Source organism: Amblyraja radiata, chromosome 35 (genome assembly GCF_010909765.2).
Source record: "Amblyraja radiata isolate CabotCenter1 chromosome 35, sAmbRad1.1.pri, whole genome shotgun sequence".
NCBI classification, from domain to species: Eukaryota; Metazoa; Chordata; class Chondrichthyes; order Rajiformes; family Rajidae; genus Amblyraja; species Amblyraja radiata.
Genome location: NC_045990.1, coordinates 10659864 through 10676711, shown reverse-complemented (window position 1 = coordinate 10676711; position 16848 = coordinate 10659864). Strand labels below are relative to the sequence as shown.

The window sequence follows — 16848 nt, the reverse complement described above, 5'->3', positions numbered from 1 at the left end:
TTGACAACACACCTACACTAGTGATGATGGCAAGGTGATCTTGATTTTTGGAAAATGCAAGATTGAAAGTAGGGAACAAAGTTATCTTGCTGGAAATATGTTTTCTACGAGTATAACATATCTACCACTTACAACCTACCAGAACAATCTAACTGAATTTTAAAGCTGCACGTTCTTCAAAGCTGAGTGTCAGGATATCCAAGCAGTAGAGTTTGATGGGGCTGTTAGTTAGCAATTTTTCTCTTCAGTTAGGGGACTTTTGGAGTTGCAATAGGTTTGGTTGCTGCCAAATTACAAGCAAGTGAGGTTGATGGAAGAAAGAGAGACCAGCTTGCACTTTGCCTCTTGACATCTCATTGATCATATTGATTGCTTCCTTTAAGAGTTTCAAAGTAATTAGTTTATGTAGGGTAATTCTGTATTCATTTTTCGAATTGCAGACAGTGAGGAAGTTTGTTGAAGGGGAAGCGGGATTTAGACCAGTTACAGATATGGGCGGAGAAATTGGTATGATATGGAATGCTACTATATTTGTCATATGTACCGAGGTACAGTGAAATTGATTTTTGTCTACAGTTCAGTACAAGTATCACTATACCTATAGAAGCTATCTTTAGCTAAACTTAAAGCTATATTTTAATAAGCTATCTATATTAGATAAGCATCTCAGATACAGTACAAGTGTATAGCAGTAGTACACTGAGACAGTATACAGAGTCACCAGTTTGGCACCATTTTCAGGTCCCAGTTGTTGTAAGTGCAGGGATCTTGATCTGACCATGAAGGCCCGTTGTCATGGCAACATTGCAGGGTCGGACTGGCCAAGCGCTGCCTTGGTGTCCGACGCAGATTTCCACTGAAATTGCAGGTGGAGTTTAATCGAACAATTGTGAGGTGTTGTACTGTGAGAGGTCGAATGTAAGAGGAAAGTATATAGTTAAAAGCAGGACCCTTAACAGCCTTGATGTACAGAGGGACTCTGAGGTCCAAGGCCATGGCTCCCTGAAAGTGGCAATGAGTAGATAGAGCGGTAAGGAAGATTATACTTTCTTTCATCCTTTGGGGCGTTGAATATAAGACTCAGGAGATCATGTTGCAGTTTTATAAAACCTTAGTTAGGCCTCATTTGGAATATTGTGTGCAGTTGTGGTCACCTCATTGCAGGCGGATGTGGAGGCTTTGGAGAGGGTGCAGGAGTGCGTCCTGGATTGGAGAGTATCAGCTAAAAGGAAAGGTTGGACAAACTTGGATTGTTTTCTCTGGAGCACCAGAGGTTGAGAGGAGACATGATAAAAGTACGAGAGGTGTAGATAGAGTCAGAACCTTTTCCCACGATGGAGATGTCAAAGACTCGAAAGCATAAGTTCAAAGTCAGAGAGAGAAAGTATAAAGGAGAAGTGCGGGCCAAGTTTTTTTTTTACACAAATGTGGTTCGTGCCTGAAACATGGTGCTAAGGGTGTTGGTGGAAGCAGATACAATATTGGCTTTTAAGAGGCTTTATGATAGGGAGGGAGTAGAGAGATATGAATGAAATGCAAGCAGAGAAGAGTAATTTAACTTGGCATTGTGTTTGACACAGACATTGTGGGCTGAAGGCTCTGTTCCTGAACTGTCCTGTTCCATGTTTTATGTTCCATGCTTGAATAAAAGTATGCAGATGCTTTAATTTCAATTGCAGTTAGCCATTCTAGTCTGTTTAAATATTATAGCTTGTGCACACTGAATAATCGTTATTTGCAATCAATTTTGATCACAGCGTTTAAAGCAGTTATCAAATGTTCAAAGCCCAGAACTGGAGATCGTTAGCCAAAGAGCATTTGCCAGGGTTCTGCCTTTCATACTTGATCGCCGATGTTCATGTAGATGTTGGATTTTAATATGCTTTGCAATTTCTGATCCTGGTATGGCAGTGAGTGATATTAACAATATACAGACAATAGGTGCAGGAGGAGGCTATTCAACCCTTCGAGCCAGTACCACCATTCAATGTGATCATGGCTGATCATCCCCAATCAGTACCCCGTTCCTGCCTTCTCCCCACACAAATCGTTTTGATATTGTATCTAAGTTGCCAAGTTAAAGCATTGTGCCCATTTTACCCACAGTCAAATAATCAAGTATCCTGTTCCGTTAATGCAAACAATTAAGGCAATTGCTCATTTTCAAGTCTGTGGTTAGGATTCTAGGTTCTTTGCTTAAAAAGAAATGGAATAGTTACTGCTTGTGAAAGATTAACAGGAATGTACCTCATACAAAATATCATAGGAAATCGAAGGAGGAGAAGTTAAAACAAAGTTTTTCCTTAAATGTAGCCTTTTATTTACTGTGTTCATTTCTGGATGGTTACATATGTTGAAGTGGTTTTCCTTTTCAACATTTGGAAGCAAGCCAAATAATGTTTGGATTTATTAGAAATTATTGTTGTTAAAACATCATATCTTATATTCATATCTTATAGTTTACACCCATGGGAGCTGGACAGAAAAGGACATGGGATTCACATGGCATTACATACATTGACAAGCTGATCTCAGAGATAGTGGAACTCCAGTCCTGGAAAGCTTAGGAAAGCTTAGGCAGGTACTGAGCTATGGTACCTGCATCCAAGCTTAAGTATAGAATCTGCTGGTGGTTAACAAAGCAGGCAAAACTGTCAGCTCTTGTGACTCTGGATGGCTCCAGGGCATATCAGGCTGCAGGTGCAGTGTTTTGGCCTTCTTGTGGTCACATCCTAATGAATGAATGTATAGGTTTAGGCTTATTGGCCAAGTATTCACATACAAGGAATTTGTCTTGGTGCTCCGCCCGCAAGTAACAACATGACATACAGTAACCATAGTTCAAAACACAGGCTCCAGGAAATTATGTCCATTCCATATCTGAGTGACTAAGGAGCAGTGGCTAATTTAGTGTAAGGCAATTGAGAAGAAGTGCAAGGGACAGTAATAGGTTAACTCAAATTGACAGGTTTCTACCATGAAGGTTTGTCAGTGACTCAACTGTGCCGAATACCTTGTGATAACCAAAATGATCAAACACTGTACCAATTGGTACATGTGACAAATAAATGTATCTTGATCTTGATGTTTTGACATGCTTAGATCGACGAGGGAAACCTCCATTTTACCTATAGGATTTGCTGAACTTTATTCCTGTGCATGTTCCATACTTTTGCCAAAATGTGCTTCTTGGTATTCTTCTGTAAAAAATATCATTGACCTTTAGCCTCTGACAGTCCGAGATAAATTAAAAAAGCAACAACGTACAAAGGTCCATAAAGTTGGCTTCAAAGAGAATCATATAATTTCTCAAATGTCCAACAATGGCCAGCAATGTAGTTTCCCCGAGTGACCGTGATCAAAATGCTTTCATGCAGAGTTCTTCAATCTCACGTTAGCCATTGTATGTGGACTTCCTGCATAGCCTTCAAATTTGATATGGACAGTGTGGAAATTGTTGGTTTAAATTGATACAATGCTTTCTTTGGTGTTCCTGTAGAACCACCTTGAGAATATTTGAGGCACATTGCTGTTTGTGGCTAGCTGCTATACTAGATCTTCACAGGCTATGTTTAAATCAGGACTTTACATGCAAATCGACCATAGTTAGATCTGTGGTGACTGAATTGTGTTGAGCAATATTCCTTCCTCTCCGCTACCTTCTCCTACTTCCTCCCCATTCACCCATTCATACTTGGTATCAGTGCTTATTTTTGTAGACAAAATGATGCATGATTAATAAACATGCTTGACACGTGGCCAGAAGACAAATGAAGACATTTAACTTTTTAGTATGCCGCGCCCGTGTGTACAGTCACAAAAAAAGCACTCTCTCGTATTCTGGAAGACCAGTCCTCTTCCGTATGTATTTTTTTCTTCCCGAATCCTTGCAGCTCCATCATACTGTTTTATTTTCAGGCAGTAACAGAAAGGCAAACTACAATGGACGTTGCAAATCTGAAACACAAACAGAAAATACTTCAGGTCAGTGATCTATCACAGGACCTTTCTCTCACCGCAGATGTCGAGCACCTTCAACATATCCTGTTACATGACCTCATTTATTGATTCCCAAAAGTACAATAGTTTGGAAATGATTGCTCGTTTGGTCAATCAGCGCACTGCGAGTAATTAACTGACAACAGATATATTTCTGCAATGATGTTACAAAAATCTATCCTGTTCTGCAATGACCACAGGCAGCAGAACCACAGCAGTAGCAAATCTAGGGAAGACAGATTCAAGGAGCCTTTGATTAAAATGAACCAATCTGCCAAGAAGTTAATCCCCTCATAATAGTGTCACATCGATTGTTCTGTCTCAGAAAGTTGATGTGTGGTTGTTACAATCTGTGCTTTGAGAAGGACAGGGAATTAATTACCAGCCAATCGTTTGCAGTGAACTCGTCATAATGACTTATTTTATTCTTGTGCAATGCAAGTGTACTGGTCAATACTTGGATATTTTAGGTATTTTTCTCTGAAATAAGCTAACGCCACTATGCACAGTCTGCACATAGTATGACGTGAGAGATATTTAGGCCATGGACCAGCTTACAACAGGGGAAGAGCATTCTTCTTGTACATTTTACAGACACTTACCCAAGTGTTACTAATCTTGCATGGTCTTAACTTGAAATGTATTCTTCACATACAGTGTCCTCCATAATGTTTGGGACAAAAACCAATTATTTATTTATTTGCTTCTGTACTCCACAATTTGAGATGTGTAATAGAAAAAAAATCACATGTGGTAAAAGTGCACATTGTCAGATTTTATTGAAGGCCATTTTTATACATTTTAGTTTCACCATGTAGAAATTACAGCTGTGTTTATACATAGTCCCCCCATTTCAGGGAACCATATGTTTGGGACACATGGCTTCACAGGTGTTTGTGATTGCTCAGGTGTGTTTAATTGCCTCCTTACTCTCAGCACCTAGTCTTTCCTCCAGTCTTTCCATCACCTTTGGATCCTTTCTTTGCTATTTATCAACATGAGGACCAAAGTTGTGCCAATGAAAGTCAAATAAGCCATTATGAAACTGAGAAACAAGAATAAAACTGTTAGAGACATCAGCCAAACTTTAAGCTTACCAAAATCATCTGTTTGGAACATCATTAAGAAGAAAGAGAGCACTGGTGAGCTTACTACTCGCAAAGGGACTGGCAGGCCAATGAAGACCTGCACAGCTGATGACAGAAGGAATCGCTCTATAATAAAGAAAAATCCCCAAACACCTGTCCGACAGATCAGAAACACACTTCAGGAGTCAGGTGTGAATTTGTCAATGACCACTGTCCGCAGAAGACTTCATGAACAGAAATGCAGAGGCTACATTGCAAGATGCAAACCACTGGTTAGCCGCAAAAATAGGATGGCCAGGTTACCGTTTGCCAAGAGCAACCACAGTTCTGAAAAAAGATCTTGTGATCAGATGAGACCAAGATTAACTTATATCAGAGTGATGACAAGAGCAAAGTATGTAGGAGAGAAGAAACTGCCCAAGATCCAAAGCATACCACCTCATCTGTGAAACACGGTGGTGGGGGTGTTGTGGCCTAAAGCAACAAAGGAGTTTTTCAAAGCTAAAAAATGGTCAATTCTTGAGTGGCCAAGTCAATCACCCGATCTGAACCCAATTGAGCATGCCTTTTATATGCTGAAGAGAAAACTGAAGGGGACTAGCCCCCAAATCATGGCTGTAATACAGACCTGGCAGAGCATCACCAGAGAAGACACCCAGTAACTGGTGATGTCCATGAATCGCAGACTTCAAGCAGTCATTACATGCTAAGGATGTGCAACAAAATACTAAACATGACTACTTTACATGACATTGCTGTGTCCCAAACATTATGGTGCCCTGAAATGGGGGGATTATGTACAAACACTGCTGTAATTTCTACATGGTGAAACCAAAATGTATAAAACAACCCTTTATTAAAATCTGACAATATGCACTTTAACCACATGTGATTTTTTTTCTATTACAAATCTCAAATTGTGGAGTATAGAGGCAAATAAATAAATGATGGGCCTTTGGCCCAAACATTATGGAGGACACTGTATTCTTAAGGTATTCTCAAACCAAGGCAGACACTATCTAAACAATAATAATCTACTTTCTTTCAACTGATTACTTACTCTTCCTACTATCAGCTAATTTAATGATTGAATAACCAAAATTAAATTCTTCAGGTTGCATAATGCATGTAACTAACAGATGATTGTGAGCATGCTGAACATGAATCTGGGCATTTTGGGTGCATGCATCTTTGATTCTGAATTCACCCCTTCCTGTTGGCACTCTCTCAGTGCTTGCCTCAAGGGGAGACATACTGTGTGTAATCTGTGTGTGATTCCGGTGCCTGACTCTTTCCTTTCCAGGTTCTTCTGGTTCTTTTAACATGCCAAACTCTGGAGACTTATTCATGAACATGCAGTCACTGAATGGGGATTCTTACCAGGGTTCTCAAGTTGGAGCTAACGTACAGTCACAGGTAGGCATAGGACGATGCATTTGGAGTACGGGACATCTCACAAAGAAATTAGAAAAACTATCGCAGTCCACAAGCGAGGAAGCTGCAAAGATGACTAAATCCTGCTCCTGTGTGCTAGCCAGAATCTCCTGCTAATCCTTGTGTGTTCGTGGTATGTGAGCTCTGGGCGCTTCCTATCGTTGAATTTGTTCTCATAGTGTACACGATTCGATATAACTTTATTTATCCTAGGAGGGAAATTGGTCTGCCAACTATCATAAAACACAACAAGATACACGAAACATGAAATTAAAGTGACGAGGGAAAGTCCAGCATTGGGGATGTGAATGAATGAAGGAATAAGTTTATTGGCCAAGTATTCACATACAAGGAATTTGCCTTCGTGCAAAAATTGGGGAGGAGGGGGGTGGGGGGGAGTCAGTCTACCCCCACGTCAGAAGGGGTAGGAGTTGTACAGTTTGATAGCCACAGGGGAAAAGGTTCTCCTGTGGCGTTCTGTACTGCTCTGTGTATAGGCTCTCGGACAAAGAAAGATTACTGCTGTTTGAAACCTCAGGAAACAAATCTCCTGGTGAACTGTTCCAGAGAAACATCTGAGCAGGAGAACAACAAAGTGGTAATGCTGGTGCTATGGGTTATGATCTTGATCAGCATCTTTGAATTAGCCAGTTCAGTATTAGAAGTTTTTATTTTAAGCTTCTCCAATCACGTAGGTGGTAGAAGCATTGAAACATATAAGATTATTAAGGGTTTGGACACGCTAGAGGCAGGAAACATGTTCCAGATGTTGGGGGAGTCCAGAACAGTTTAAGAATAAGGGGTAAGCCATTTAGAACGGAGTTGAGGAAAAACTTTTTCACACAGAGTTGTGAGTCTGTGGAATTTTCTGCCTCAGAGGGCGGTGGAGACCGGTGGAGCTAGACAGGGCTCTTAAAGATAGCGGAGTCAGGGGATATGGGGAGAAGGCAGGAACGGGGTGCTGATTGTGGATGATCAGCCATGATCACATTGAATGGCGGTGCTGGCTCGAAGGGCCGAATGGCCTACTCCTGCATCTATTGTCTATTGAAGCTGTGAGCCCAAGAAGGAATGGAAAATTAACCATGGTAATAATAATGGTAGTATAATGACACTGTTCCAACTTGAGACAGAATATTAATGCAAGAATAAACTTGGAAGGAAAGGGCTGAGAGTGAAATCATGGTGCTTACAAAAACGACTAAAAAAACAAAATGTTCCAGTTTTTGAATGTTAGATTTGCTAAGGTGCTTTGCTCCATTCACTCCACCTGTGCATTGTAGTTCATATTACATCCATATTTTGTTCAATGCTGCATTTGGCTTTTTCCTGCACAGTATCTTTGACATTGGTAATTATTCTTCACCTCCTTGTAAGTGGCAACACAGGTAGATAGAATGTTGAAGAAGGAATCTGGCACATTTGGCCTTTGTCAGACAATGAGTCTAGATATTGGGCGTTGTGTTACAATGCAATGGTGATGTTGCCTGGACACGAGGATATGAGCTGCAGGGGGAGGTTGGGAAGCCTAGGACCTCAGTCCTTGAAGAACGGGAAGCCGAGAGGTGTATAAAATTATGAACAGAATAGGCAGGATGCGCAGAGTCTTTTTCTGAGGATCGAGAATGAAGAACAGAGGGAATAGGTTGAAGGTGAGAGGGGAAAGGTTTAATAAGAATCCGTGGGGCAACTTTTTCACACTGGGTGGTGCTTATGTGGAATAGTTGTGCCAGATACAATAACAACATTTAACAAACCATTTTAAAAGGCATTTGAACAGGTAAGGGTTGTAAGGAAAGGTTAAGAAGGATAATGGGTAAGTGGGCTAGCTTAGATGGGTCATCTAAGTTGGCATTGGATGAGTTAGGACGAAGATCCTGTTTCTCTGCTGTTTGACTATGATTCCATTTCAAAAATGGATAAAGACTGGTGTGCGACAACATTAAAGGAAAAAATGGATAGAAAATCAAAGTTACATACCCTCTGTGTGAGTCTTCAGTAGTTAAAGTCCAAAGAGCACATTTAAAATTATTACTGCAATATACGTTGTCAATTGATGACTTATTGTCCACATGAGTTCATTGCAATCCAGGGACTTGAGTACATCATTAAGAATGTGCTGTAGTGTAAGAGGTTACAACTTTCAGATGAGATGTTAAACTCGCTTGTTCCCTCGTGTGACGTTTAAAACAAGACTGAACAAGAGCAGGGGAGTTCTTCCCAGGGGCCCGGCCACTACTTATCACTCAATAACTTCTACCAAACCAATATAGACTGTGTCACCTTACATTTCAGTGAGCAGACAAGATTAGTCCTCTATTTCCAATCCTCAGTACCTATTATTCTCACCCACTGCATGTATACAACACCTCTAGAATCATGGACATCTACAGCAAAGTAAAAGTCATTCAGTCTATCGTATCCATGACAGTCAAATAGGAGCTGTTTTGGTCAAACGACAGCTCTTGATGTGTCCATTTGCTGCATTTTAAATGTAATAAGGGCTTCAGCATGTAATGCCCCTCTGAGCCGCTTGCTCATTAACAAATCTCTGCCTTTATGATATCAACCTCTCTGCCAAGTAAATAGACATTTGCAGTTCACCATGTTCAGGCCTCTTATATTTTTATATGGCTCAATTAAGTCTCTCTTTAATCTTCTGCTTTTCACGTTACAGTTTTCGTGATAATTTTTCAGTCCTAATAAAATCTTCTCCTCTGCTTTGACATCCTTCCTGTAGTGTGGTGACCAAAAGCTCATTCAGATCTCGGGTCTCGACCCGAAACGTCACCTATTCCTTCGCTCCATAGATGCTGCCTCACCCGCTGAGTTTCTCCAGCATTTTCATCTACCTTCGATTTTTCCAGCATCTGCAGTTCCTTCGTAAACATTCAGATCTCTAGCCTTGGAATAAGTCATTTTTAAAAATACATTTCCAGCATGATTTCACTGTTCACATATCCTGTGTCAGCGTTGATCCAGCCAGCATAGACACAAAATGCTGGAGTAACTCAGCGGGCCAGGCAGCATCTCTGGAGAAAATGGATAGGTGACATCTTGGGTCAGGACCTTCTTCATACGAAGGGTCTCGACCCGAACTGTCACCTGTCCATGTTCTCCAGAGATGCTGTCTGACCCACTGAGTTGCTCCAACATTTTGTATCTATTATTGGTATAAACCAGCTACTGCAGTTCCTTTTTATTGCATTGATGAAGCAAGTACTCGATATACCTTCTTAACTAATTTATCTACCTTTAAGGATCTGTCAATATGATAGACAATAGACAATAGGTGCAGGAGTAGGCCATTTGGCACTTCAAGCCAGCACCACCATTGATTGTGATCATGGCTGATCATCCACAATCAGTAACCCCGTTCCTGCCTTCTCCGCATATCCCTTGACTCCGCTATGTTTAAGAGCTATATCTAACTCTCTCTTGAAAGCATCCAGAGAATTGGCCTCCTGAGGCAGAGAATTCCGCAGATTCACAACTCTCTGGGTGAAAAGGTTTTTCCTCATCTCCGTTCTAAATGGCCAAGATCCTCTATTGCTCCGACTGTACAGAGGTGTATCATATAATTATTGATTACAAGTTTGCCTTGTTTATCTACCCAAATATAATAGCTGATATTTCTCAGCATGGATGAGTTGGGCCGAAGGGCCTGTTTCTGTGCTGTGTCACTCTGGAATGATTTCCACTTGCTACATTGTGAATATCTAACCAGTCCCAATCCGTTGATATCTTCTCAAGGCCGGGAATTTTCCCATTTCCTAATTAACCACATTGTCAGTTTTGATTGCTTCAACAAACTTCTTAAATGTGGTCCCTCTCATTTACTCAAATCATTAATGTATCATAAAAAGAAGAAACCAATTACTGATCCCTGTGAAACCCGTGCACATAGTTAAGATGTCACTGAAATTCTCATTGAACATTGCCCTTTTTTTCCATTGAGCCAATGTTTACTCCAGTTTGTCACTATCCTTTATGCATTTATTTTCCTGATCATTCTGCCTTGTGGGTGTATGCCAAGCTTCCTCACGCAGACTACATCTACCTCAGAGAATGCAATCATTAAACTCGTGCTTCCCGTAACAAATCCATCATGACTTAGATAGTGCTATAGTATTAAACCATGGAAACAGGTTCATCAACCCACTGTTAATACTGTCATCATGCACCAGTTTTACACTAATTGTATCCTCATCCATGTATCGCCTCCACATTCCCATCAATTTCCTCTCTCTCAAATGAACACACACACACACGCACACACAGCTCCAGAGACCCGGGTTCAATCCTGACTACGGCTGGTGTCTTTACGGAGTTTGTACTTTCTCCTTGTGACCACGTGGTTTTCTCCGGTTTCCTCCCAGACTCCAAGGATGTACAGGTTTAGAGGGTAATTAGCTTCAGTAACATTGTAGGAGTGTTATACTTTAACGAATGAGAGAGAGACCTTTCAGTCTAGACCAGTGGTTCCCAACCTTTTTTTGGCCATGCCCCACCTAATCACCTCTAAAATCCTGATGCCCCCCCCCCCCCCTTTTTTACCCAAAAAAAATTATTTACTCAAAATAACATCTGAAACATAAACTACATATGTTTACCTGATGGAAAATCCCAAAAAATAAAAATCGAAAATTTGGACCCAGACCTCCTCAGTCGCGCTCAATTGCCCCCCTTAAAAATCAAATTTCCCCCCTGTGGGGCGTACGCCCCACGTTGGGAACCACTGGTCTAGACAGTCAGTGATGGAACAATCAAAAAATATCAACGGTAGGGTAGACAGTCGGAACGTCTTTCCCAGGATGGATATATCAAATACCCATGGTAGGGATATCAACTACTAGGGGACATCGTTTTTAAGGTGCGAGGGGAAAAGTTAAAACGAGATGTGCAGGCAAGTGCCTGGAACGAGCTACTAGGGGTGGTGGTGGTGGCAGATACCATAGTGGCATTTAAGAGATGTTTGTATAAGCACAAATGCAGGGAATGGAGGGATATAATTTATGTGCAGGTAGATAAGTGTTGGTCTTAGCATCATGTTCACCAGACATTGTGTAGATTGAAGGGCCTATTCCCGTGCTGTTCTATTCTATGTTCAGCATTTGATTGCAAGTACTACAAGCTCAGACATTGAGACTGATAGACTTCAGGGGATGAGAGAGGTAGGAAGTGACATTATCAAGGAGAGCTTGAAATTATGTTTTGACACAATTGCTTTGCAAATTTCATATTTGCCAGGCAAGTATCAAAGCAAAATTGGTGACATTCTAGTTTTAGGGGATAAAAAGCAATCATTACTAAAGTTTGAAATGTGATTCTAGGATATGCACCCATTCCACTGGTTGTACCTTGTACAGTTTAGCTTTTTAGTTTATCTTAGAGATACAGCATGGAAACAGACCCTTTGGCCCACCGAGTCCGCACCAACCAGCCATGCCCACAAACTAACACACTGCTACACACACTAGGGACAATTTACACTTATACCAAGCCAATTAACCTACAAACCTGTACGTCTTTGGAGTGTGGGAGGAAACTGAAGATCACGGAGAAAACCCACGCGGTCATGGGAAGAGCGTACAAACTCCACAGTCAGGATAGAACCCGCATCTCAGGCGCTTCAAGGCAGCAACTCTACCGCTGCGTCACCATGCCGCCCCTTCAGCTTCTCATTAGATTTGAGAGTATGTAGCTCACAACTGCAGTGGGCTTTACTTCGAATGGAAGTTGGTCACTGGAATAGTAGGCACTGGAGTACACTTGGAACTTGAAGAGGAAGGACAAGTTTTGTTCTGTAATATCTTTGCTGCTGCAGCTTTTTAAGCAGCTTGGGTTGCTTGCTGAGTCTCCATTATTCAGCATAGATATTGCCCTGGTCAGATGGTATTATACAAAACTTACAACCCCCAACACAGCCTGTTCAGCATGCGTTCATACCCTCATTTTCTTTCATGTTGTTATTAACTAGCTTCTTAAATACATCTGTACTATTTGCCCTATCAATTCCACCTGTCGCATGTTTTGTTTAAGTAACGCCTCCACCAAAATAGTGGTGATGGAAATTTCAGGCAGATGTGGTGATAATTCAAGAACAGGTTGTCGATTTGTTAAGCATAGATGATTCAGAGTATCCCTTTTTAGGTAAAATCAGATCCAAAAGGAAGCTTAATAATGACTGTGTTTAAATGAGATATCTTGGCACTACTTAATGGGGGTTTAAAGCGCAAAACTGATTGTTCTGTGTTTCTAAATATTTTTACCTGGAAATCTTACACAAGAATCAGGCAAAATGCTATGCTGTGCACCGTTCTAGACTGCTGCTATCAAACATATGTATATGGAGAGTCTAATGTACTGGTGTTTGCTGTTGAGCACAGATTTGAATGAGAAAATCCAGCTAATATATTTCCAAAACAGGGTTTAGAGATCATCTTTAGACAAAATAAATTGCTGCTAAACTCTGAAATTCAGTGTTCAAATCAAATATCATCTTTCATTCCTTCAAGTTTCCCCTTATTTAATATGTTGTATATGTACCCACCTCTCCAAGCCGCTCGATTCAGAGAAATATCCCTCTAGGTTCCAGCTTCCCGTTCAAGCTGTATATTGTAAGTCTACGCATCGCTAATTTTCACTCTTTATTATTTCATATCCATGTCAAATACAAACACAATGTTCTCAATTACCTGCTCCAAAGTTATAACGACCAAATGAAATATACTGTGCAATCCATAGCCTTAGCACGTCAGGGAAGAGATTATGTAGAACTCATTTTGATTTGAGGTTGTGATTGATCTTGAGAAATGAGATGTCCTGTCAATAACAGACCACACTGACAACAAGGAGTACAAAACATTTGCATTTGTCGTGAAACTAATGATTGGTTGAAGATTTGAGACCAGTAATATGAAGCGTTCACTCAGCAATCAGTGGAGATATTGATGAGTTGACTTGTTCTGTCCTTCAGGTGGATTCCCTGCGTCATGTTATACACCAGACAGGCGGATACAGTGATGATATGACAGGAAGCCAGATGTACACCCCAAGGCGTATAGACGTAAGAGTCAGCTTTTAATTCCTATTTTATGCCCTTGGCCTTGAAGCTGTGAGATTATATTTTGACTTGTAGCCAAGATTATTACCCGTCCTCCAGCTCAGCTGCTCCTGTCCTGCTGCCTACAGGAAGGTGTGCCTGTCCCTGTCCCCCTTCTTTCCACTACCCCCTTCTTTCCACTACCACATCGCCCACCCTCCCTACTACAGTGCTCCCTTGGGTTCTGCAATCACTACTCACCTTCACTTCTGATCAGATTCTCCACCATTTGTATCCTTTTCTCCACCTATCACCTCCAGCCTTGGTTATTATCTCCACTCTTCCCTTCCCCCTTCTGAATAATCTGTCAGTCAACTCCCCCATATATCCACCTATGATTTGCCAGCTCTTGCCCCTGTCCCTTACTCTCCCCTCGTTCTACTAGCCTTCTCCCCTCCACTCCATCAGTGGAGGAAGAGTCCTAACCGAGCCGCTGTCTGTGTATTTCTCTTCATGCAGATTGCCTGGTACGCTGAGTTCACCAGCATTTTGTTTTTTTGCTGAAGATACAAGGATGAATTAGAGAGGGGGAGGGGGTCTCAAGCATGCACACACCATCTCAAACCTCTACGTCAGAAGAGAGTGTGCAATGAGGGGCAAGTGACAAATGAGAAATTAGTGAGAGAATCAGTGGTAATGGCACCAAATATTGCCCATACTCTCGCTCTTCCAATGGAAGCAAACTTGTTTCCTGCCCGTTTACTGTTGCTGGCATCTGTTATGTATCATCTTCGGTGAGTGGTGTTGGTGGTGCGTTCGGGAACATGTTGCAGTGTATCTTAGTGATGGCTCAACATCTGGCTATCAGATGTGGTCAGAGTCTTAGTGTGTGTAAAGATGTGCTGAGGATGTGAATGTTAGGCAGAAGTGACGACTGATAGATTGTTGGTGGTGAGTACAGAGCAGTGTGTGAGGCTAGCGTTATAGTTGTTAGCTGGAGTTTGATGATATGTTGATTGACCTCAACCTCATACGTGTTGTCTTTGGTTGTGAACCTTTAGTGTCTGTTCATTTCTGTGCTCTGCTATGGCAAGTTCCAACGTTCCTAAACCTTTGAAATGGCTTCTGCCTCCAGTGGCTTGCACTAAGCACTGCCCTTTCACAGAGTGACGTGTGAGCCTGGACATTGGCCATGTCCTGCATCAGTTTATCTCAGCGTGCCCGAGCAGCCAGCTCTCCAATGTAATGCTGAGGCACTATTCAAACCACATTTGGAGTATTGTGAGCTGTTTTGGGCCCCATATCTGAGGAAGGATATGCTGGTGTTGGAGAGGGTCCAGAGGCGGTTTAGGAGTATGATCCCAGGAATGAATGCGTTAACATATGACGGCACTGGGCCTGTACTCGGTGGAGTTTAGAAGTATGAGGGGGTACCTTATTAAAATTTACAGAATAGTGAAAGGCCTGGATAGAGTAGATGTGGAGAGGATGTTTCCACTAGTGGGAGTGTCTAGTTCCCGAGGTCATAGCCTCAGAATAAAAGGATGTACCTTTAGAAAGGAGATGAGGAGGAATTCCTTTAGTCAGAGGGTGGTGAATCTGTGGAATTCATTGCCACAGACGGCAGTGGAGGCCATCAATGGATATATTTAAAGGTGAGATAGATAGATAGATTCTTGATTAGTAAGGGTGTCAGCTATTATGGTAAAGGGTTGAGAGGGAAAGATAGATCAACCATGTTTGAATGGCGGAGTAGGCTTGATGGGCCGAATGGCCCAATTCTGCTCCTATAACTTATGACATAACACTCTAGAATTAATGTTATGAATGTAGTCATTCCCTTCACACTGTAAACATCCTTCCAATTAGACAGCAGGTCTGATTCGTACTACGCTGAACTTACTATTGAAATATCCCGTGGAGCTTGTAACTAATTCATCCAATGAGAAAAGACAGCACTTGTCAAAGAAATTGAGTTATTATAAAATTCCTCAGCAGCAAACGGCAGTGAGTTCCCAAATCCTGACCTGAATGAACACATCAGTTCCTCTGAGCCCCCCTTGTGTAGCTTTCAGAATCTTAAAGATTGCTTAAACCATTCAGAATTTATGAATCAAAGAGCAAATCTTGAAACCTAATAGTTCAAAATAGGATATCAAATATGAATGCATAAATGTGACCATTTGATGAGCAGAAATCAATAGTTTAACATGCTGAAAGTTGCTTCCTCTTGAGTTCACTCTTCCTCACCTATTCCCCTCCCATTCAGAGCCCTCCCCATCCCTCTCCCTCCCTCCCTCCCAACTTTACTCTCTTCCATATTTATTCCCCCTCCCCTTTTTTCTCTTGTCCCTTCTGCCCCAGCACTTCCTTCCTTTCTCCCAACCTTTTCAATTCTCTCACCCACATTTTTCTCTTTCTGCCCCACCTTCTCCCTTGTGTACCCTCCCACTATTCTCTCATCCACTCTTCATTTCCACTCCTCTCTCCCACCTCTTCTCCAATCCACTCTTCACTTCCTTTTATTCTCTTCCCGCCTCTTTCCTGGTGCTTTACAATCCCATCCTGTCTCCAACCCCACATTCTCCCGGACACTCTCATATCTTTCTGTCATCTCTATCCTCTCTCATTCACTCCAGCACCTTGTGTATTGCACCATACAATTGCTGATTATTTAACTGGGGCATATGCGAGGATAGGCCACACACTCCATGTCCATGTCACCAAGTCATTGTCGTAGAGTCACACAGCACGGAAATGGGCCCCTTAGGCCCAACTTGCCCATGCCAACCAAGATGCCCCATGTCCCGCCTGCGTGCGTTTGGCCCATATCCCACTAAGCCCATGTATCTGTCCAAATGTATTTTAACTGTTGTTATAGTACCTGACTCAACTACCCCCTCTGGCAGCTTTCCATATATCTACCATTCTGAGTGAAAAAGTTTCCCCTCCAGTTCAAACACTGCTCTTGTGGTTTGTTACCAGCCTGATTCTTACAGCCATCAGACGGCAAAATATTAAACAAACCATAAGGAATACTGGCCACCTGCAAGGCTGTGTTGGAGGATTGTGTACCTTATACAGACAAAGTGGAAATTCATTCTGCCACATTTGTGGGCGTTTGTTTCTCATGTAACTTTATTTTCCTCTCCTCAGGTCATTATTATGAATAAGTGCTGATAGATCCCAGGTCCGGTGTGAAGTTAGTTTGCCAGCACTCTGATGCCATAGGAAGGTTGGCTTCACATTGATGACTTCTTAGGAGTGTAAATTTTAGCAAGG

General features: G+C 41.7%; 1 protein-coding gene across 5 annotated transcripts in view; it reads left to right on the top strand.

Annotated features, from left to right (window-relative positions):
• LOC116991929 (pre-B-cell leukemia transcription factor 1-like) overlaps positions 1–16848 on the top strand; it is a 235668-nt gene that overhangs the window by 215177 nt on the left and 3643 nt on the right. The window contains exons 7-9 of one of the 5 annotated variants that reach the window (XM_033050915.1): positions 3919–3984; positions 6391–6503; positions 13501–13590. The exons of 1 other annotated variant lie outside the window; for it this stretch is intronic. In XM_033050915.1, coding sequence (XP_032906806.1) covers positions 3919–3984; positions 6391–6503; positions 13501–13590 — 269 coding nt within the window. The remainder of the gene's footprint in view (positions 1–3918; positions 3985–6390; positions 6504–13500; positions 13591–16848) is intronic. 3 more of the 5 variants (XM_033050916.1, XM_033050917.1, XM_033050918.1) reach the window with 3 other exon arrangements.